This window comes from Anoplopoma fimbria, chromosome 13 (assembly GCF_027596085.1).
Source record: "Anoplopoma fimbria isolate UVic2021 breed Golden Eagle Sablefish chromosome 13, Afim_UVic_2022, whole genome shotgun sequence".
Taxonomy (NCBI): Eukaryota; Metazoa; Chordata; class Actinopteri; order Perciformes; family Anoplopomatidae; genus Anoplopoma; species Anoplopoma fimbria.
In genome coordinates, this window is record NC_072461.1 from 5,483,330 (window position 1) to 5,506,995 (window position 23,666).

The window sequence follows — 23,666 nt, forward strand, 5'->3', positions numbered from 1 at the left end:
CTTTGAATTGTCATTACATAAAACTGCAGAAACTCCAAGAGTTATAGCAGAGATGTTTGCATAAACACTGTAGATATAATTAAGCCGGAATTAAAAAAAATCTTAATTTTTCTAAGGATACTGAATTCATGCACAGTAGATATGGGCAACGGCCTGCATTCATGTACTATCTCCTGCAACTGCATCTTGCTCAATGTTTGTCCTTTTTTTGTTCAGTAAACACTTTCTCATTGCAGGCTGTTTGTTAAACAGCATCTCATTTTCCATCTCAACCGAGACATCAAACGTCTGTGGAAACCCTTGGAGTCTTAGCATACTAAAAACCTTAACAAGGTGTACATGCAGGGGAGGGGTCTCAATAAACACTCCGTTTGATGTCTGTGAGCTTAAGTAAACTAAGCACACGTCATGATATCCTATATTTCAACAGGGTTTGTTGCCTTAAAATGAATACAGATCACTATTTTAACGATAAGTATATTTGTGCGCTTTCTGCGGCCTTATGCCAGAGCTTTGATTCTCCGCTCTGCTTTGTTCTCTTAACTTGTTACTGTCTACGCTCAAAGAAGAATGGCGGATATGAGAGCTCTTTGAATTACAGTAAACAGTATGTTTCATTACAGAACTGAGCATCAGTGACCTTTGGTTTCAAATAACCATGTGTTCTTCACTGCTGTCGACTATAGTCACATTTTGTGTGCTACAAAGTCACTTTAATAAGTATTGTAGGGTGTGCATGCCAGATCCAAGAAAAAAATCAGGCTTTTTATTACATTTTGTTGAATTTGTTTTGAAAATGTTATCACATAAAGAATGAACAGAGTTCCTGTTAGTGCTCACTTAAACATAGGTCATGTCATTTTCCCTCCTTTGTATCATAGCAATATATATTTATTCTTTTCAAATTTTCTCTCTGCAGAAAATGTTCCTCTTTTTTTCTCTCTATTTAAATTCAACTCCCCTGCTTCATCAGTTCAATAGACTTCAGCTCAAATTGATGTGTGCTTTATTGGCATGACACAAGGAGAGCATACTTTGCCAAGGCAGGCGCTGACAACTGAGTTGCTTTCAATATAAAGCAATAATAATACAAACAGAACCAATTGGGTTACTAATATTGTTCTTTTTTGTTGTCAACAATTCTGCAGAAATAAATTTAATTTTGATTATCCTCTTGACATGAAAATACTTTTCTTTGCAGTGGGACTGACTTGACTCTTAAACTCTGGGAATGTTGTGAAGTCAACTTGTTTAGTCAAAGTAAAATACTTGTTTTTTCAGTGACAATCTATGGGGCTGAGAAGTGTAAGAGCCAAAAACTGCAATTCCTTAAATGGCTACTTGAGGCTACGAGTCAATCCCCATAGACATAGATAGTTAAATGCCCAAATTTACAGCAGAAATAAACATACATTTACAACCTGGAACAAAAACTTGTTTGGTCTCTAGCTTTTATCCCCATTGATGACAACTGTACAGGGGGTGACTTTTTATATAACTCGCTCACTGCCAAGATGAGGACGGGTGAACACTTTAAGCTACACAAAGGCTCTTCAGAAGCCAATGGGCGACATCACAAAGACGACATGCATATTTTATATATACTATAGTTTTTCTCTGCCTTTTTACGCTGAGTACCTCTGAGCTGTGTTGAAACATTTTGGCTGACGCAGTGACTTTGTCACAACTGATATCTATTTTGAACTGTAGATGCTAGAATGTGTCCTTAGTTGTGTGTTTGTTTGACCCTTTCCAGCAAAATTCGTCAAACCTTTAACATCACATGCCGACTCTTATTTGTCCTCATGATTTCATTTAATTTGTGTTTGCACTCATGTATGACACATCACTGTAAAACTATACATCGGTAGGCAAAGCTTGTCCTCAACATTTCTGATACAAAATTAAAATTGAAGGGGATTCGAATGAGGAAAAATACAAGTTGTATTTTTCCTCATTATGTTCCCCTTTTATTCTCTTTAAAAGCAGGAAAACCATGAACAGATTGGTGTTTCGGAATTAACATTAGAATAAATTAAATGTTTTCAAAGTGGTGTTTTTCCATTACGCATGTTAAATTGTCTTATCCTCTCCTTTAACCTATTTTGTCAGTTACTCTCCAATATTTCCAAACTCTCAATCTCTGTATATGTCCCTCTTCCTCATTCGGTACTATTTCTTTCTTGCTCGGTGATCAGCCTCACTGTCTATTTCTCTCTTATCTGTTCCTCCCTCTCTCCTCCCCTCTGTTCTGCTCTGGTGTCCAGGGGCCCGAGGGTGGATTTAGTTAGAGAAATGGTGTGAGAATGACAGTGAGCGCAAAAGGGAGGAAGTCGAGAGCAAGAGGGGAACAGACAGCCATAACCTAGTGTCCTGTGAAGCTCTTGACACTGATCCAGTACAGTATCTGATCCAGTGTCATCCATTACCCCTGCACCATGAGAGACCAGAGTAAAAAGCTGGCTTGAAATCGGCCCCAAATTGAAAATGTCCTCTGCTTCCCACAGGCCCCCAGCTGCGGGATTTTACAATAAGTGAGGAGCCAAACAGCCTGAATATCAAAATATTTGATGTCATCTTTTCTTCAAAGATAATCATTTTTCAGATTCCAGCATATGAATACAACATGAACAGAGCATCCACAGACAGAACAGTTTTCTGCCTTTGCTAGAAAATTGTTCCCAATGAAAATAAATGTTGATAGTCTGGTTACCAAGGATGAAATGTCTTCAACTTCCATTGTGTTGGTCTGGTGTCATGGGGTCACATCTCTAACCCTTTGCGAATAAAGCAGAACTATCTGCATTAGAGGCCAACCAATGTGGGATAACTGATATATGAACAAAAATGTAGCGTGATATATAGGTGCAGATGATTCATTGGTCGAGCTCTAATCTGAATGGCTAGATGCCACTGGGGGGAAATTGAGGGAGTAGAGTTGGTTTTCTTATGGATGTGATTTGAGTCAGAAGACATTTAGCTGAGTTTGTTAGGATCTCCTAGATAGATAGATGCAGTTGAAAATTTGATGCATACTTAAGATATCTTCTGGGTACCAACTGAAGACTGGTATGACCACTTATGATGAAAGTGGAGTGTTGTATTAGGTCTCTGGGACGCTTTCCGAATGAAAGGGTTTTTTGTATGCAAGCTTAGGAAGTGACATACTGAACCGATGTGGATACGTTAAAATCTGAAAGTTTGCAGAAAACTCACTATAGACACATCCACGAGAGACATCCTTTTTTCCCCAGATAATACTACATTTTGGACAGCAAATCCATGTTGAAATCATCAGGAGGAGAGCTAGTTAAAGATAGTTTTTAGCAGGAGATTGGCACCACAGTCCTGCTTGGCTAAATAACAGAACTAACAGCTAACATACAGAGGTTGCATTGAGTTGCATTATGATGCGATCAAGCTCTAGTCAGCAAAGATTAGCCCTAAGGTAAATTATAGTAATCATCCATCCATCCATCCATCTTCCGTAACCGCTTATCCAGTTAAGGGTCGCGGGGGGGCTGGAGCCGATCCCAGCTGTCAATGGGCGAAGGCAGGGTACACCCTGGACAGGTCGCCAGCCTATCACAGGGCAGTATAGTAATCATGATGTGTTTAAATGCAATGCCTAGCAAAGCACCTGAAAGACAGACGTATAGATTTATTCAAATAATTCAGAGTTTCATTTCATGTTAACATTATATTGAAAACATAGAATGATTTGAGAATCGTGGTTTCACTGGTACTGTGACATCCCTCAACTGGTCACCTTTGAACCACATCATCGGCAGTGAAGAGGATACTGGACCTTGTCTGTTTTTGCATTTTGCTGTATTCACTTTTGTTTGAGGAGTGTGGTGTGTGGTTTTGCCTGTGCGTGAGAAGCCACATTACCATACAGGAGGTTGCTGCTGTTGTCCTCATGTTCAGATCCGTGTTCTGAAATAACTCCTTTTCCAGCTGGTCAGAGAAGACTGATACACACTGCGCATACAAACATAACCATGTGTGCACACACTCATTAGAATATATAATATGGCAATTATCATATTTCTAATTTGCAACCAAATGGTGAAAGACACAAAAGGGATGAAGGGGACACCGCACAACATTCCATAGCAGGGTCATAAATCTTGTATCCTCACTGCCCCCCCCTCTCACACACACACACACACACATACACACACACACTCACGTCTGTCAGATGTGCACTGCAGTAATTAGGTCTTTCAGGTTATGATAATGTTTGTGCTGTTTTCTGGTTCATCTGCTCACTGGTGCACAGGATGCCATTAATCACACCAGTCTAAAGCACATGCTGATTCCACCACAGTTTCTCTCTGTGTGTGTGTGTGTGTGTGTGTGTGTGTGTGTGTGTGTGTGTGTGTGTGTGTGTGTGTGTGTGTGTGTGTGTGTGTGTGTGTGTGTGTGTGTGTGTGTGTGTGTGTGTGTGTGTGTGTGTAAGTGTGCACACCTCATTTGATGGTGTATGTTTTTGACTTTGTTCTGGCAGAGGTGAGCGAAAATGAGAAAGTGAAAGAGGCCCAAAACCACATGGGGTTGTGAAAAAGACAGTAATGAAGGTGTTTTGCCTCATAATGTACAGTGGGCAGAGCTTAGCCTATCTCTGTGTATCATCCTCTTAGTATTGTCTTCTTTTAAACTCGCAACCTTATTTCTTCCTTTCATTTCACTTTTCATAACTTGCTCATTCCCATATGTTCTGCTGTTCCTGCTGGGTGGCATAGGCTTCTGCTAAACTCAAGGACAATCTGACACCCCCCATGTATTGTCTCTGTTGTCTTTGAGCAATACACTAAATCCCTCCCATGAGTGCTGCTATGTAGCTGATCTTGGGTTCTGACCCCCCTGGTTAGAGGCAGGTGAAAAGAGAGTTTTCTTTCAAGCATCAAAGCAAAATATATCATTATATTTACCCCCGTTTGGCCCAACCATACCACAGAGCTCTCTTTGACTAATCGCCGTTCACACAAGAACAAAAGATTGCGAAGGTTTATGCACTTAACCACAAACCCAAGTACACATCAACTTAAGATTCAGGCTGATGGACCGGGATATGCTTTTGTAAAACTACTGTATTAATGTCAAGAATGAACCCTGGGTAATGTTACATTATGAGGATTTTCATAATGTATGAAGGAATATCTTCATACAGACACATTCACTCTGTGTCACTTACCTATCTGATATCATTTTTCACCCTTAATCATCTCTTGTCATCTTCCTCTACTGGAGGCTTTCATATCTCTTACACAGATTCTTTTTAGATTATAAAAGCATGTTTTTTGTCAAGGCTCTCCTTTGGTAACACTCTGTATCACTTTTCCTCTGGTGCCACCAGTGGTAAAGACGGTAAACAAAAGTCCTTCAGCTTCTTTTGTCACTCTTAATTTGTTGTTAACTTGTTTTTGAACAGATATATTGTGCCAACATTTTCATTGGATTGAAACATGTTGTATTTACAGCCTACAAGGCAGGTTACCAATAGTCAAGAATACGGTTTTATAATAAAGCCGATATCATGGCATTGATCTCTTAGGTTTTAGTCTCTAATCTTTAGTGAAGTCATTTGCAGAGAGTGGAAAGCGGTTGTACAGCATCCCTGATTTCAGAGAGCGAGCACGGAGATCAATGGCCATGGAAAATAAGGACAGAGAAAAAAAGAACATTTCCAAGGACTCAAGATCACATGCAGTCTCACACCTTTTTTTTTCCTGAGCTACATGTTCTTTTGTTATCCTTTGTCATCTATCTCTGCCACCATTCCTTCCTCTTTTTTTCCATCTTCCTACTCTTTCTTCCTTTTCTCCTTGCTCTATGTTTAATAGAACATGATAAAATGTAAACATGACGTTGCCTGTGAGATTAAGCTTGTTGTATCAGAATGAACAGTATACAGGCCTTTTTCGTGTAACCATGTTTAGTGGGTGTGTATGTGTGTGTGTGAAAGAGAGAGTAAGGCAAGGTAGGGGAGGGAAGGAGGGAGGGAGGGAGGGAGGGTTAAAATATCTTCTTGTTAAAATGACCCCAGACTGTGGCTGAGAAAATATGTCACCATATTACTGCACTCTGACAAGCACAGCGTAGCCTTGTGAGAAAAAATATAAATATAAAAAAACATGTTACCACCGAGTTGTGATTAGTTGATTGGAAACAGACTAAGCTAATTAATTCTTATGACTTATGTGACTTTAACGGTCACTCAAGCTTTTCTTCACTGAGGGGACTTAAAGTAGCAACAGCCGAAAGCAGAAAAAACAGAAATGCCGCGATGTCCATCGTGTTTTCATTATTGTTTTCCACCGTTTTACATCTGACTGACCAATTTTATTACTTCATCTTGCTGCACACTCTTATCTGAAAGGATATAATGGCACCCGACAGTAGAATTACCGGCACCACAGAATGTTCGATGTAAACTTTCATTCATTTGCATTTTATTTAGCAGATTTTCAGTAAATTAGGTTTAAATTAATTTGCACTATATTTGGATAGAAACCAGGCTATATACATCCGGCACTAATGTCACTACATGCTGTCTTTACATGCCGCTTTTGTCCTCAGCGTGTGAATTTCCTTCACTGTACGTTTTCAGCCACAAATCTCTGTACTCAAAAACAGTGCCTGTGTTCAGTATGGTCTAGACAAAAGCACATACTTATAATAGAAATGTATGACTTGCCCTTTCCAACTATGTTGAGACTGCCTGTAACATTATCAAATTACACCAACTAAGCTACAATTAACCTGTAGATGTCTAAAAAGGTTTCGTGAAACTCTGCACTCTTGAATCTGCCTATTACTTGACTTCACAACCAAATATAACATTTATAACATTTCAACACATAGGACGTTTGATGGATTTATTAATATTGGTCAGAACGTACAGCGTCTACAAGCATATCATTTCCACATGCCAGCTCTCTGAAAACAACAGTATTGGCTCACTCAGCTGTAGTCCATTACCTCTGAGCCTAGAAGCCTGAATCACTTAAAACCCATTCATCAGCTCTCTGACAGGGCAACCTACTGCAAACAGATTCAGTCATGCAGTGACTCTTCTCTGGTAGCCCCCCCACAACATTTCAACTTGTGACCTCAGCATCCACCTGCACACGGGCTCTTTCATCATACAGCACATCTTCTTTATGGATCACACACACACACACACACACACACACACACACACACACACACACACACACACACACACACACACACACACACACACACACACACACACACACACACACGCACACAGAGCATATACTTGCAGAGTTAACATCACTTACCTATACACACACACACACACACACACACACACACACAAATACACACTTAAAAGCCTCATCACCTTTGACCTTGTGACCCCAGTTAACTAACTAACCTCTTGTTATATCCTCCGTTCACTGCACCTCTTTATGTGGGGCCTCACTGAAAAGATCCAGTCATGCAGCACGGGTAGCCCCGAGGCGACTTCAGCTTCCAACCTATCAACATATCCATGCATCTAAACAGAGTGACTCAGTGACTCGTTCACTTGAGGATTTGAACTTCTAACCTTTTGGATTGCTCAGCCGTGTGGCCATTTCCTGGCATCTCTATACTTTCTAATGGCCTTTTATATGTATGCTCTTAATGTTAATGTAAATCCCAGCAGAATGCACGAGCTCAACAAGCAGTGCACTTTGCAATTCTATATTTGAACTTGATGTTATTGTCTACATGTGATTGTGTAATGTATAGAGCATCATATTCAGAAGCTTATAAGGGAAACTCACCTCAGATTCACTCCTTTACAAGAATAGATTAGAGCCAGAGGACATGTTTAAGAAATAATATCCACTTCACTGTTCCCACATTTGAACTCTTGACCTTTTTGTTTATGTATGACCATGTGTTACTAATGCAGAGCGTCCCTCAGCACTATGGCCGGTCTGTTAAGAATCTGGTCCCTAATCTAGTCAAGTAAAAGTTAATGATGCACACAGTTAGCTCTTTTCCATATGAACTTAATCTGAACTTCATACTTGGCTGTGATGTATTTTCTGACCAGCTAATATGAGATTTGTAAATACATAATTAACCGCAGAGTGACTGTGTTTAATAGAATTATACTGTGTTTCAGAATAGCCTTAATGGAAACAAATCATGGAAATGAATCCTAAAATTGAATCACCTGAGATTGAACTCACAACCTCTAGCCATGTTTCCACCACCGTAGTTAACTTAATGTTAAGTGATGTACAAACAACCCTGAACATTAGCCTTTTCTCTACCTGAAGTCATGGCCTTTTGATTTAACTGTGGTTAATGCTGTCTCATATGGTAAAAAACAGAAGTAATCATTTGTTTTGTGCCGGGATGACTTTTGTCGTGGTGAGAGTGTTTTTATCAATATTACATTGATTAGGGAGAGATAATTCAGGTCTCATATAACAATCTCAAGGTTGAAAAAAGTAGAAAAGGAACTTGTTCTAAACGACTTCAATGTTCCTTCCTTTTTCTGTTTTAGAAACACTTTGATGGACATTGTTTTTCATTAATATTTCATATTCACAGTTAGGACTTTTTGGTTTCTCCAAAATAATTGAGTTGAACTTTTTTTACTACATAAATGTTATCTTTTGATCTGTCCAGGTCCAAAAAGACATCACAGAAAGCATCAGCCATAGAGCAGCCCTTACTGAGGAGTGTAAAAACAAGGAGCCACAGGGCTTCAACCCTGTTCCTTTTTAAGGATGGTCGCCCCCACACTTATGACACCGCCCCAAGTGCTTTAGAAAGATAAAAAGGGAAATATTTCAGAATAAAGTCAAGATCTCTCTTCAAGGTGGAGAGACTTTACTGGCAGAAGTTACTCATTATTCCTCTTGCTCCTTTAAAAACATTTTGTAGTCTCACCGGCGGCTGCCATTTGAGCTTGTGAAGTCTCCCAAAGCTTTGAACTGTATACCCGTGCCTTCGAGCCTCACCATTGTTTGTGCGCTCACCAGCATCAATGGGTTGCATCTGGGCCACATGTCAAAATGGTTAGCGATCAGCCACCAGTCAACAAACCAATGACACAACAGAGCAGGCGCTCCTATAGCGTGCCAACCCGCACTAGCATGAGTCTATGTATTTCTCTGTGGAGAAGCCCGCCATGAACTGGAGGCTTTTTTTAATTTAAGTGTGAGTGAACAACTAGGACACTTCTACGTAATGTACTCATTCCCGCTGCTGAACCAGGAACTATGTTTGTGCTCACAAGTACTGTTTATAGCACCAAGAACACGGAGGGAGCATGTTTTGATTAATGTTTAAACCATCTTAGTTGAACTATATGTAAGAAATCATTTTTTTATGTTCTTGCAAAAGTGCTTGCTATGAATAGCAAATATACTGTTAACACAGCTCATGTGATGAATCATGTATGAAGTTCATGTGTATCCAGTACCAGTAAAATGTCTTATACCATATTGATGTTACTCATGTAGTGTCAATTGGGAAAAAATGTATAAAAAAATAAAATAATGTTTTCAATTCATCTTTGTAAAAAAAGGCAAATTTTTGCCTCATCTGAGCCAATTTATTCAGCCCCTAGTCAGAACAACATTTTTTGGACCAAAACTGAAAAAAATAAAATTCACATTAAAATGATATCTTGTGCTTTTCATTCACAGATGTTTCCCAAATCTTCATCACCTCTCCAAATGAGGGTTTAAATAACAAACCCTGCGATTCACATTCAACACGTTCAAAGTTAACTGTAGCTGGCAAGTCATAACCTGTTGGCCGCAAGATCAAATGAGACAAGGAGAATGTAAATGTAATCAGTGTAAATCAATGTATAATTGAATTACTCGAAATCATACCAAATTGTGACATTTAATGTGTCACAGTAAGATTTATGTTTTAGGTCTGAGCCCGGCTCAAGTATGTTGATAGCTTCAGGTCATGTTGAGCTCGGGCTGAGACATACTGTGAAACCTCCATGACAGGTTTCATTCATGCCCTCTTGAATTTTTTTGTCACTTTTTTTTTGAATTTATCAGTGATTCAGTTTCGTATGGGTTTGGAATGTTTTTAGCCCCAGAGGCAGATGAAACCAATTCAAAGCCCATTGTGTTATTCATAAATGCTTCGGATTTGACCAAAATAAGGCTGAAAATAGAAAGAGGCTGTTTCTCTCCTGCTCTCTCTCTATCTCTCTCTCACCCACACACACACAGCCTCACTCTTGAGATCGTTGCGCCCCTGCTCAGTAACCACTGCTCTAGTTCCCACAAGCTTGATCACTGCTCATTTCAGAGAGTAGTACTTGTGAGGGTAGCAGACCAAAGATAAAAGTTAATTAGGACTCTGGAAGCAGAGGATCAGGCAGAAATGGGGCCAAAACAACGGAGATGGTGTCAAAGGAGTAACTTGACATTTAGGACTTTCATTTTTTTCTTCCTCATTTGGCTCACACCCTGGCCCACCAAAATTCCCCAAGTTGGCACCAGGGTTCCAAAATGGCATGCTGGCTCTGCCGGCATTCATCATTAAACCAAATATGTAACAGTAGCTGTGAGCTAGCTCATTAGCTTGCAACCAAGTCCGCTAGTTTCAAGGAAGGATGCAACACTAATGATGTGTTTTTATGTTAGCTCAAGAACAAATTAACATTCTTTTTGCTGTTGTTCATGGTGCAAAGAAAAACCTTGGAGAAGACGCATATTACACCAACAAATCCCAAATGTTGTCAAATCTTGTTAAGCTAAAGAGGAAATTAATTTTGACAAAATGTGGGATCCACATAACAGAATAATGGTGAAAATAAATGGTATGGGGAAAAGCTGTGGTGAAGAGTAGGAGAACAAAACGAAAAAGATGGAATGGGGTGTTAGGTAAAAATGTATTTATTATCTAGAGCCATAGTTTTGAGTAAAGGGGGCATGTGCATTATTGAGATAGAGGAGGGGATGGGATAAACAATTGTTTACTGTCTGTTAGTGTGCACGAGAGAGAGAAGGCAAGAGAGCGAAGTATGGTCAGTAATGTGACTGTAATAAGGTCAGAGGCAGAAGTCCATTATGAAACCCCCTTGAGGCTCTATTTATAGTGTCCTAAGGAGGAAGCGGGGGTATAGAGAGCAAGTTAGATGGTGAAAAAAAGAGAAGTGTTTGGGATGAAGAGGTAAAGGAGCAAGGAGAGAGGAAGGCTGAAAGAAGGAGGAGGTTGGAGGGGAGCAATGAGTGAAAAGATGCCGGAGAGCAAAGCAGGGAGGCGAAGTGTTGGGGAAGGAGTGAAGATGGGGAGGTGAGAAATGGGGATAGAAGATGAGAGTAGGAAGTGTGGAAAGGTGCCAGAGCAAGAGATAGAGAGAAGACTGAGAAGAGGAGAGGAAGACAGCAGGGGAGAAGGATAGCTTGGCTAGGCGAGGGAAAGAAACAGCGTCTTGCGGTCGGAAAGCATGAGGGTTTTAAGGAGAGGCGGTAGAGAGGAGGGATAAGAAGGCAAGAGAGAGACAGTGAGCCTCCAGATGGAGGAAGGCATAAGCAGTGAAATGTCTGATCCAATTTTATCTTCAGCCCTGAATGAAATAGCCAAAATATGGGAAAATCTTCAAATGAAATAAGCCTGTAAGCTGTTCTTTATCATTTGAGTTGAGGGCCATCGTTATTATTTTATTGTATGCTTGTGTGTGTGTGTACCAGTTTTTCTTCACCAAATAGATAATCTAATAAACTGGGCTCAGCATGGTGTTTTGATTCCCTTCAGAAGGAAACAGGAGGAGCAATAAGAAGCAATTGGCATGAGGATATAGGTGATAGGGGAAAGGAAGGATGGAAAACATAGAAACACAAAAGAGCAGAAGAAAATAAAATGACGAAAACCTTCAGGAAGAGGAGATGTAGTCTTGCAAAAGAGTGGCTGGTTTGGTAGGGGTTGCTGTGAAATTCATCCCTGGGGAAGTGGCTGAAGAGAGAAGGATGGCTGAACCATTTCTCCAAAGCAAAAGGAGAGTGGAACTAGGCTGCAAGGAACAGAGGAAAAAAAGGGAAAGGTGCAAAGAAAACGTGGTTTTCTAAAGAAATCAGGAAAGACATCACGGACCAAGATGAAAAGGGTGCGGAGTGACGTTTTTCTACAGATAGAAAAAAAAGTAATCATTAATAAAAAGATAGACCTGCATATCGAGATACTGACAGGTGGAAAACACGCCGACACACACGGTGAATGCGGTGAGAGAGCCAGGTGGTTAGTGAGATGTGGATCATAAAGCTTGAATGTACACACAACCAACGACCAGCAACTATCAGCCGTCAGCCACCCAGAAAAACGTTATCCTATCTCCCTGAAAATAGAAGTTCTTCCCCAGCCAATGTTTTGATATTCTAATGCACTGCCCTGCGCCGGCTGCTTGTATTAATAGCGATACTGAGCTGTGATAGTACTACATGAATGAAAGCGAAGCCTTGCATTTCCCTCAGGCCTGGGGTAAGGGAGACAAAATCCATCTGGAAGATAACATTACACAGCAGCTCGCACAAGTTTGTACCCCCACAAGCTTACATAAGACTATGCATATGAATGAGATATTCCATCTGTATGTGGATATGTGTGGCTTGTGTAGTAATACAAAGTGAGACTTGTGCATTACAGAGCTGATAACGTCTCTCAATGATTGTGAAATGACTACAATTATTTCACCCTGACTGTACATGTGGTTTTCTCCTTGTTAGCTTATCTGTTTCTGTCCCACCCGAATGCGTTTCTTTGTTATTATGCAACATCTCTGCATTATTCACTTTCAGACAGACCCTGTGATGAAACAGTTTTGCGCATTACTCTTGTGATGATTTTTCAAACTGCCATCCTTAAAGTTTGGTAAAAGAAACGCATAAGTATTTTCTTGTGAGTTTGTTTGGGCTTGTTATGGAAAATCTAATATGACAAATGTCTTCACTTTTTTAGATGGGTGTAGTCTTGTTTTCATCTGGAGTAACTGAACAGAGGTTTAAGGAAGAGACTTGAGCTAAATTGCCTCCCATTACTGGCTGGCATACCAGTGACCTAGTTCAGAAGGATCAGGTGGAATTAAAACCTAAAACATAGCCGAGGACCTAAACAGATTGGTTCTCAGCTGGCCTCGTCGTGATCGACATTTAGGTTTCTACCCACGTATTGAGTGAAAAAATGTAACCAAAGCCTCATCGCTTGGTGCTCAACCTTGAAAGACAGGAATCAGATATTAGCCCGCGCTTTGGACCATCCTGTGCTGTCCAGTGAGGTGTATCAGTACGCCTAAGCTGACTCGCTCCACAGAAACTGGAGATATCACGGGCTTAACAGTCATTTCAGGTCAAACGAGGCGTACTTTCTCCCCAGTTGTCCCTTTGGAGCAGTATACTGTACACCCTCTTACTCTGCCACTCTCTCACTCTGAGTGTAGGAAGCTGCTTTCCAAAAATCTTGTGGATTAAAGAAAAAATAGCTGAAAAGATCACATGCAGAAAGATGCTAGAAGCAAGGAAACATGCTTGAGGGGAGATAGTAAGACAAAGAGAAAAGAGAGACAGCGGAAGAGGAAAGACAATAATAGAGGAAGAAAGCAAAAGCTGTACAATAATGGAGGAACTAACAATAGATGCAGCAGTTGTCATTCAGGACTACCGTCGATGCACATAAAATCCTGTGAAGTGTGTGTCTGAGTGTGCATGTAATGTTTGGCAGAGACAGCCATGAAAAATAGCAACTGAGTGCTCTCACACTGCCTACCTGCAAACACCCACTCATCAGCTGCTCCTGTGCTGTGCATGTCCTTAAAAATGACTGTGCCCAAATGCAAATACGTGTGATGTATGTCCAACTGTGAGTGTGCTAGTTTCAACCTGACTCTCAAGCAAGCAACGCCCGCGATGCTGTTTATGCCTCGAGTCAAGTGCAGTAGAGGATTGTTGTTTTTTTCCTTGATAATAAATATTTTTATTCATTCATCCCTTTCATTGTTTAATAACTCCCATTTCATCTGGAGTTTTTAGACCTCATGATACAAAGAGATTCAGATCCTTTTCATTAGCTAAATCGGCTTTTAACCAAAATCTCTTTTGTTGATCCTTCAGTTCATTGGAGTGTTACAGAAACTCCTAACCTCATTGATGTGTTTGCTTGTTGTCTGACATTTCTGGCAAATAATTAGTATGCTTAATTGGAGTTTGTAGCAAAGATTGAAAAAAAAAAAGTGGTTTAGGAAAAGGCAGGAGATCATCAAAGTCAGTATGCTTATTCCCCTGGGGATCATGAATTTCATATCAATTCATCCAGTAGTTGTTGAAGTATTTCAGTCCAGCGCAAAGTGGTCGGCCGACCGTCTGACAAGCCATCCTTCTAGCCGTGCCACTAGCACAGCTAAAAACTAAACGAAATCTCACTAAATGAACAGTAACTGAGCACATATGAATACATAAATTGAAGCATGATGTTTAAGTCATAACACAGACTTGTATTGACTGGATAGAGGTAATTAGAACAGAAACAATGCATTGAAATACACATGCATGCTGGCACTTGTGCAAACGCACACAAGCACACTCAAGTGACAATTGATAAGAGACCATAGCGATTGACTGAAGCTATTATGGACTCATACTGACCTCTTTATATCCCCCTAACGCTGCTGTAGGACATTAAATACTCACCAACTGTATATTTACATATATTCAGATGTACAAAATACACTTTTTATTCAACTATCAATAAATACACATGCACATACAAATGCATAAACGTATACTATTGCATAGACTTGCAGCACACCTATTAAAAATGCATGATAGCCCTCCTTCTACACACACACACACACACACACACACACACACACACACACACACACACACACACACACACACACACACACACACACACACACACACACACACACACACACTAATATGCTCTTTGGCTGTGCTCTGACCTGATAACTGGAGGAAAAGCAATGTACAGAATTATAATTTGGGAATAGATAAAATATGCATGTCAAAGCAATCACTTTTATGTGTGTGTGTGTGTGTGTGTGTGTGTGTGTGTGTGTGTGTGTGTGTGTGTGTGTGTGTGTGTGTGTGTGTGTGTGTGTGTGTGTGTTTGTGTGCATTCTGAGGTTTTTTTTATTGATATACTGTAAGTGTCTGGAGCCAAATGTTTGTGTCTGTTGGTGTGTGTTTGGCTCTAATGTAATTATTCAGACGGTGAATTCATGTGCTTTACACCACAATGTCAATGTATGAATACATTTCAACAGGCAGTGATACCTCTCTAACATGTACAAAATGTCGAATATCAAAACTTTATTTGTCATGTTATTTGTTTCTTCATGTGAAAGCTACTATAGATAGTAACGGAATTAAATAATATACTGACTACAGGAGAAAAGGGATATAAGGACAAACCATATTATATTTTTACATATTTTTCTCTAACCATTTTTATCCTGTTCCTTATATGCAAACCTCACCCTAGCTAAGGAGGCTATGTACTATGAAGAATTCTTCACATTGTATAGACTTAATTGCAGTATATTGTACGCATCATAACCACTAAGCGACCAGAATACCCCAGATTTATTCCTCTCTTTGCCTCTTTCTTAACTAAGGCCAGCTGTGGCCTGCTAGAGTCACCCCTCTGCCGGCAGGGTCGTAAATCTAGTCCCAGGCTTTAGCTGGGGCCTTACATGTCACACATGATGAAGTAAGAGGACGCCGACCAGCTGTCACAGTCTGCTCCCACATTGAGATACTCTAGCTTTCAAGTACTCCCTACTATAATGAATTGCCTAATATCACCCTGAAAGCCTGGTGGATATATAATCGGCTATGACAAGGAGCGTGCTGTGCCACATTATATCTTCCCAGGGTTATTTCTGTCATCACCGTTAGCCACCCAATCTTTCAGTACCTCCTCTCCCGTGTGAAACATTGCAGATGTTCGTTTGTATTAGGTTCAATCGAAAAAACGACAACAAAATTACAACCAAATATGAGAAACAACACAATGTAAAACAGTTCATCACAACATAAGCCCAAACTACAGGATCAGAAATTACCCTTAGAGATGAATCAATAACTCATGATGACCATGATAATCTTCATAAAGATATGTAGGGCTGCCCCCTCTAAGTCGATTAGACGACTATTTGGTCTTTTAATTAGTATTTAGTTACTAATTAGTCTACTAGTCTAAATCTTAGTCTAAGATTTCTGTAGTCGATCAGTCATTTTATTACGTTTTTTTCAAGGTGAAAGACTCATTTCCAAGAATCTTCTCTGGTAAACACAAGAAGACAGCCTTAAAGATATGATTTAGAAGTTAATACAACAACTACTACTACTACTACTACTACTACTACTACTACTACTACTACTACTACTACTTTTAACTTTTACTTGGGCAAATGTAATGGAGCGATTGAGTTCTCTCAATTTGCATGTCGGCTTGTTTCCTCAATAATGGGGCTTTTACAAAGTGCAGATTAAGGATATGCGCCTGATGAAGTTTCCAATTGATGCAGATGATGCGTGTTTGTCTGGTGTCTTGTTTCAAAAGGGATATGACTCTCCAGTACGTGGTGTTTATTTCACTGGCATGCTATGTCAAGTAGTTCAACTTGATGTCATCTTTATAAACAGATTGACTCTGAGAAATGCACTACCCGCACAATACCTGCATAACTTTGCTGGTCCTCCTTTATCACCATAAGGAACCACTTATCATCTGAAAACAACTCTCGATGAGGAAAAGAGAAGAAAAATAGTTTGAGATACATGAAGGAGACGTAAAAACAATGAAAGATAGGAAGGTTAGTGTTTGATCACTGGAAGTGGTTTTTTTTCCCTCACAGTTTGTGTTCATTGGTTCTGTAACACATTTACATAACAGACTGTGAATGGAACTTGTTCCAAAGAGAGATTTGATTTGTTCTTTTGGGCTAGCAACAAAGACAAAAACAACTCCTAGTAAAGCAGGCTTTGCAAAAATACAGTGGCATGCACCGCTGAAAGAATTACCAGTAAAGACTTGAAATAAAGGCCATTATTATTAAGATTGAAAAGGCTCATCTCAATAACTGTTCCTTCCAATAAAGACTTTATCGGTGTAGAACTTGTCTAACTCACAGGTATATATTAAGGTAAAACTGGGTAAACAAAACCTTACCCACACGCACATACTGTATAGCTATTGTTTCAAAGCATGAATAATTTAATTTGGGAAGAGTAAAGCATTGAATCCCTAATGATTTGTTAGGAAAAAAAAAAAAAAGGTTTTCTAAAGAAAGAATTATAAAATCTATTTGTTATTCTCTTAAAGGACAGTGGAACATTCTGTGGGCAGGAGTTCTGGGTAACATGAGCACCAAGAATGGGTATTTGTATTGAATTGAACAATGAATGTATGTGTTTGTGAGACTGAAAGGAGAGACTCTAAGACGAAGAGATATAGCAAAAAAAAATTGAAATATGTGAGCCCATGTGTTTTGTCTTTCTTTTTGTCTATTGTGCACACATTAATTTACACTTTTGAGTTTTATTTGCATGCATCTATCTCGTGTAATTTGGCTAGATATAATAGGATCATTCCAGCTTCGTTTTCTTGTTCGTTTGTGTTTTTTGTTGTGTGTTGTGTGTGTGTGTGTGTGTGTGTGTGTGTGTGTGTGTGTGTGTGTGTGTGTGTGTGTGTGTGTGTGTGTGTGTGTGTGTGTGCGTACATGTTGGTAAAAGTGGTTGCAGGAAAAGATAAGGGGTTAATGGTTTTAAAAGTATGCGTTTATTTACGGTATATGTTTTGGTATGAATGCCTGTTCCTCTGTGTGCATGTATGTTTTCACAGCTGCTGCATATTCTAACTAACTGATAAGAGGGTAAGAAGTATGATCTCATGATTTCCACGGCTACCGCACTGATAAACATCGTAGACCACTTACAGAGATACACAAACCCACACTCTTACCCACAAGGCATTTTGACCCTATATGGCTGGCTTTACGCACGGTTGCATACCTCTGAATTTCTCAGCCTCAGAGTCATGAAAATACTTGTTTTTAAAAGATGGTACAGTGTTAGGGATCAGCATTGTTGTTAAGTGGGATCAAGGGTGGAAGTTTTTCTTTAAAGTTTGGTAGCATCCGCCATATCTCCCTCTTTCACTCTCCCCCAAAGTAGCACAGCAAAAATACAATCCTGCCAGCTCTGCACAGACCCTACCAGTAACAATATTGGGAGTTAAATGAATACATTGTTTGAGATAGTTAAGAATATTAGATGAGACATGTCACCAGTACAGACATGTTCCTACCGCCCAGAACCAAATGTATGCAGATAAGTTGACTACTCTTCCTTGTTGGTTTTACAGACTTCGTCATTTCAGATCATGTTCACTAATGTTAATGATATAATTCAATTTCATTTTATTTTTCTTCCCTTATCTACCTCTCTTCTTTCTTCACCTCTGCCATTTATCCATCAATCTCTTTATCCATGATAGATCAGCTTATATCGACACTGACACTTGAACATGATTGGCCACTTCTGATGACATCACTCTTAGCTGATATACAGACATTTATTTGTTGGGTTTCCTGCAGTGGGCAGGCCTAAAGGCATGAGCAAGGGAATAAATGTGTTTTTTTTGCCCCCAGTACATATTTACTACATGGCGTAAATCGAACCTGGACATTGTTCATGCTACAGCCATCCATTACTGATGACAGCATTCAGGCAAGACGTTTATGAGGTGGGCTGTTAGGATCAGTAATTCACTCTGTCAGGAGATCAGAAGAGAGCAGTGTAAAGAGGAGGAGACGCAAGAGGAAGGAAGAAGGCTTATGAGGAAGGAGGAAGGGGAAAACAAGTTTGGAGACCAGAGACCCGGAGAGGCAACGATGGAAAATAGTTTTTCTCAGACAATTTCTCTCCATCGCTCCCCTTTTTCTCTGTCACACCCACCCTTTTCTCTGGCTATCATGTTTCATGTGCCAATCAATATTTTATAGCTGTCGCTTCAGAGCAATGAGCCCCCCAAGCCCCCACCCCCAGCTCCCTGAATGACATATGAGGGTGAGAACGGGTGTTGGGCGCGCAGTGAAGGTGAAAAGCTGGAGGGAGGGGTAGGAGGGTGTAAAGCAGAGTGGTGGAGAGACATAAAGCAATGAGAAATAGCAATAGGAATGCAGTGCACCAAGTAAAAAAGAGACTGACAGAGAAATGACACTGGATAAATAACCAAGAGTGGGAAGAATTTCCCAGTTAATGAAATTATGCTGTACAAACATCTACCAATTTTCATACTCTCAGAGAACTAATTGCAAAACTACGAGAGAAAATGTCAGCCTCATGACATCAAAGTGGGCATGCTGCCTACTCATTTTCCCCTATTTGTGTCTTGTTGTTTTACCTAAGCTGCTTTTAGCTCGTAGCCCACAGCACTCTGCTATTCTCAAAGATAAGGGCTACACACACAGTTAGGGAACAGGAATGTGTTTGTGTGTATGTGCACAGGCTTATAAATGCACAATTATCTGTTGCTGTGTTTTTGTATATTGTGTGTTTGGGTTTTTTAGGAGTGTTTATGTGTGACTGTAGCATTGACACATTAGGTATGAAAAACCTTGAAGCGGTGTCAAAAAAGTTCTGTATATTAAAAAATGTCTGCATGTGTGAGAGCTCTCCAGGTGAGGCAATCACACACAGAAGCACATTCACACATATAAGAGGGTCTAGACGGCCCAAATGAAACTGTGTGTGTGGATGAACTGTTAATACATGTGCATTGTGTTTGTGAGCATTTGGGTCTATTGGAGGGAAAGAAAGAAAGGCCCCTTCCTGTCCCTCCCACCTGCTCTTGTAATCCTCTGTGTTTTGGTGACCTTGGGAACCTGGTGACAAAACATTCTTAGTGTCCCTTTGATTGAGGCCACGGGGTGGGCGTGGAGTTTGGATGGACTGAAAGGACAGTGGAGGAGAGATAGCAGGTTGGAGGAGGGAAAAGTTCTTGTGTTGGTTTCTGGTTTTTTTATTAGTTTCAAGGCCCTGTAACACCTGATTTGAAAACTGCGCAATTTCTCTGCAACACAAACTTATTTGAATGGAATCGCAGTAACTAGTGGATTCACCAGCTATGTACAAAGTGCAAATATTTATGTCTTATTCAATTTTAGGGAACTTTCACCCATAAATTAGCACTATTGATCAATAACAACTCAACCTAGCATAAGGGGACAGAGAGCCAGAGTCCAAATAGTTTATTAGCTGTGGTGCAACATCCACTTTTATTTAACCCTGCTCTCTCCAAATATGTATTGCTCCACAAAAGGAATGGTTTTCAGACAGTAATGAGGCAGGAGTCGATGGTACAAATACATCTTTTTATATCCACTGTGCAAACTTATTCTAACATTGATGACCACAACGGAATTTCAGTTTGTTTGTGATTAATGTATCTGAATCCCCTGGGGGAAGGTAAATCCACACAATGTGTTGATGAGATTTAGGATGTGTGTGCCTTGGCTCCTCTGTGAGCCTCTGGGTTCTGAGGTTACCCATAATGCACGTCTCTGTGTAGCGAAATCATGATGGCCACAAGGTTTCCACAAATGGACACGGCAATCAGGGGCTGTTCAATTTCTGCATTTTATGGCTCAGTTGAAGAAAACTGTACTGTGTCCAGGTTGAGACGTGGAGGTTATTAGTGATCAAATGAGTACGACATTGACCTTTACACACTCAGTTCAGCGGGCTATGTTGCTCACTGCTGTGTATCCGAAAACAATAAGGAACGAATGAAAGAAGCAGCATATTCTCCCTGAACCAACCTCTGTCCCTGTTAGTTCTCAAAGCAAGTTGATAAAACAAAGACCAACTGAGTTGTATATTTGTGAAAATACAGCAGTGACTGTCATAATTCTCACCTTTCTTTCTTTTGCTCCTCCCACAGTGAGAGATGAGGATGATTTCCTGAGTCTCAGCGAACTCCCGGAAACCTTTCCCTCCGACCCTCCGGAGCCCTTACCTCACTTCCTGTTCGAACCCGATGAAGGCTACATTGTCAAGAATAAACCTGTTAATCTCTACTGCAAAGCGACGCCTGCCACGCAAATTTACTTCAAGTGCAACAGTGAGTGGGTCCATCAGAAGGACCACACTGTGGAGGAGAGGGTGGACGAAAACTCAGGTGAGTGAAGTCTTGCTCACACACCGTCACGTACACACAAACATATACGCATATCCCTTCTGAGTGCAAAAAAAATGGACGACTCAGATCATTCATTGAAAAAAATGGACGGGAAAAGACATTGAAAGAAAACTGCCATGCAGAGCGGGTATTCAGTCAAGACTGTCAAAAAATGTTGTTTGTCAGGACACTTTTGACTGACAGACATGGGTGGCACAAAAAAAATAAACACTGACAAGTTAATTGCATGCTAGTTCACACAGAGGAGCACTGTTTTAAGAAAAAAAAAAACACTGTTCAAAAGAGCATATGTGTAGATTTGCATGAATGAACGGCTGATGTTGGCACTTTAATGGAAAACATCTTAGTGGGTGGAAACAAAGCACAATATACATGCTTTAAATACACATTTTATTTCTACAACAAATGTTTTACTCTTACTTTTCATACGCTGCAACACGCGCAGTAAAAACATGGCTAATGTTTTCATTTCAATCAATAACCAACCTCCTGAAAGTCCTGCGTATGTTTGATCCATCAGCGTTCCTTCCCACCCTGTGTGGCTTTTTTTCTGTCTTTATACTACATCTTTACACTTCCAGAACATTTTCTCAGAGTGTTTAATATTGGGTTTACATTGCAGTTACTTTAAAGAGTAGTGCGTGTCATACAGACGATAGAGGTGGCTTTGTGTGTCGGTATCAGATTGTAATAAATCAAAGGTGCACAGGTCAAAATAAAATTCAGTCCCTTCTTCCCCTCTCAATTTAAGATGACCTCTTAGCCTGCATCTCTTTTAACGGCCTGATGATGATGAGATTGGGCTCTGTGTGATATCAAATTGTCACACATCCAAAAAATGTGGCCAACATTTTTCCCAGGTAGCCTCACTGGTGAACTGTAAGCAAACAGGTTAAACCCATTATTCCGATGTTTGCTGTTTGTGCTGAAAGCTAGGTCACATGTCAGACGGGTGTACACAGCTGCACCAGCGCCATGGCTGTACTGCGATGTTCACAGGACAGTTTAATAGGATCCCGGTCATGTACTGGACGGCAGCCAGTTCCACGCTTGTCACTTGACAGCACACTGTATTATTCTGCTGGCTGGTTAATGATGAATCATGCTGTTGCTTTGGCAGGATGACAAAGACCGACACAACCTGTTTTTTTAGACTTAAGGTTGACATGAGCTCAGCTTATGGGTCTCCACCTGCTTGTTAATGACCCAGAGTCCCCAGAGATAGTGATTAAACAGTGGCTAAAAACTGTTTGAAACTGTTTGTCTGCTGAAGGAACTACACAGCGGAGTCAACAGTAGCACAGGTCAGCATGTCAGTGGTTGACTCGCCGTTTCTTTGAAATGAGTAAAAATGCGTAACATATTTTTTTCTCTTTGATATTTGTATGTGTTTGTATATTGCACCACAATTGGGAGGAATCAGAACTGTTGCTTCTGTCTGAACCCATTGTGACACATCGACTTGCCCACCAAAGATCTCCTCCTGTATTACAAAGCAGGCCCTGGAGCCAGACATTCTGCTGTGTGTACATACAGTAACTGTGTGTGTGTTTGTGTTCATTGGTGTCCTGGTTGCTGAGTGGGTCTGCTATAGTTCTGAATCCAAGATAGAGACAGAAACAACTGAGCAGTACAGTTTGATGTTCCCCCTGGTTCAGCTGTCACACATGAATAGTCGAGGAAGATGAGAATAAATGTAACGAAACCTCCAGGAAGTAAATATGAGGGAGGTGAAGCAGCAAATAGTAATATAGATATGAATGTTAATATGGTGTAGAATAGAATTTGAGAACTTTTAGAACAAAACTCACACTTCCGAATGGGAAGTCACAGTGTAGATTGATATTTACATGAAAACAATCACAGCTGCAAACCAATATTTATGTATATATATATATTATATATATATATATATATATATATATATATATATATATATATATATATTTTATATATATATATATATTTTATTTATATTATATATTATATATATTTTTTTATATATATATATATTTTTTTTAACTTCCAATCTTCAGTACAGCAACATCTTGGTGTATACAACCTTTTGAATAATTTACTGCAAATTCACAGATATCTCTCGCATCACAAAGATGAATTTTTTTAGGAGGTGAAGAACGCGTATAGGAGCTGAACCACAGAAGTAAAAAAACAAAAACAAAGCTATTGGAAGAAACGTACCCTTGCTTGGTGTTCCAAAGTGGATCTAACTGTCCTGACATGGCGCACAGCAGAGCAAAAGAAAAAAAGCCTCCTGATTGCTGATTGGTTTACCCAGCCACCTGTTTTTCTACTTTTTTCCTTTCAGCCATCTCCATCATCCTTGTTTTTTATCTACTAGAAACATGATGTGCCCTGAGGAGGTTCTGCATTTCAGATAGACTTACAGAGACAAATAAAATCCAATGTTTGTGTGCCTT

At 40.0% G+C, this 23,666-nt stretch overlaps 1 protein-coding gene across 1 annotated transcript in view; it reads left to right on the forward strand.

The window, feature by feature from the left end:
* unc5ca (unc-5 netrin receptor Ca) overlaps positions 1-23,666 on the forward strand; it is a 172,286-nt gene that overhangs the window by 67,270 nt on the left and 81,350 nt on the right. Inside the window, exon 2 of the mRNA XM_054610704.1 lies at positions 20,971-21,207. Within this exon, the coding sequence (XP_054466679.1) occupies positions 20,971-21,207 (237 nt within the window). The remainder of the gene's footprint in view (positions 1-20,970; positions 21,208-23,666) is intronic.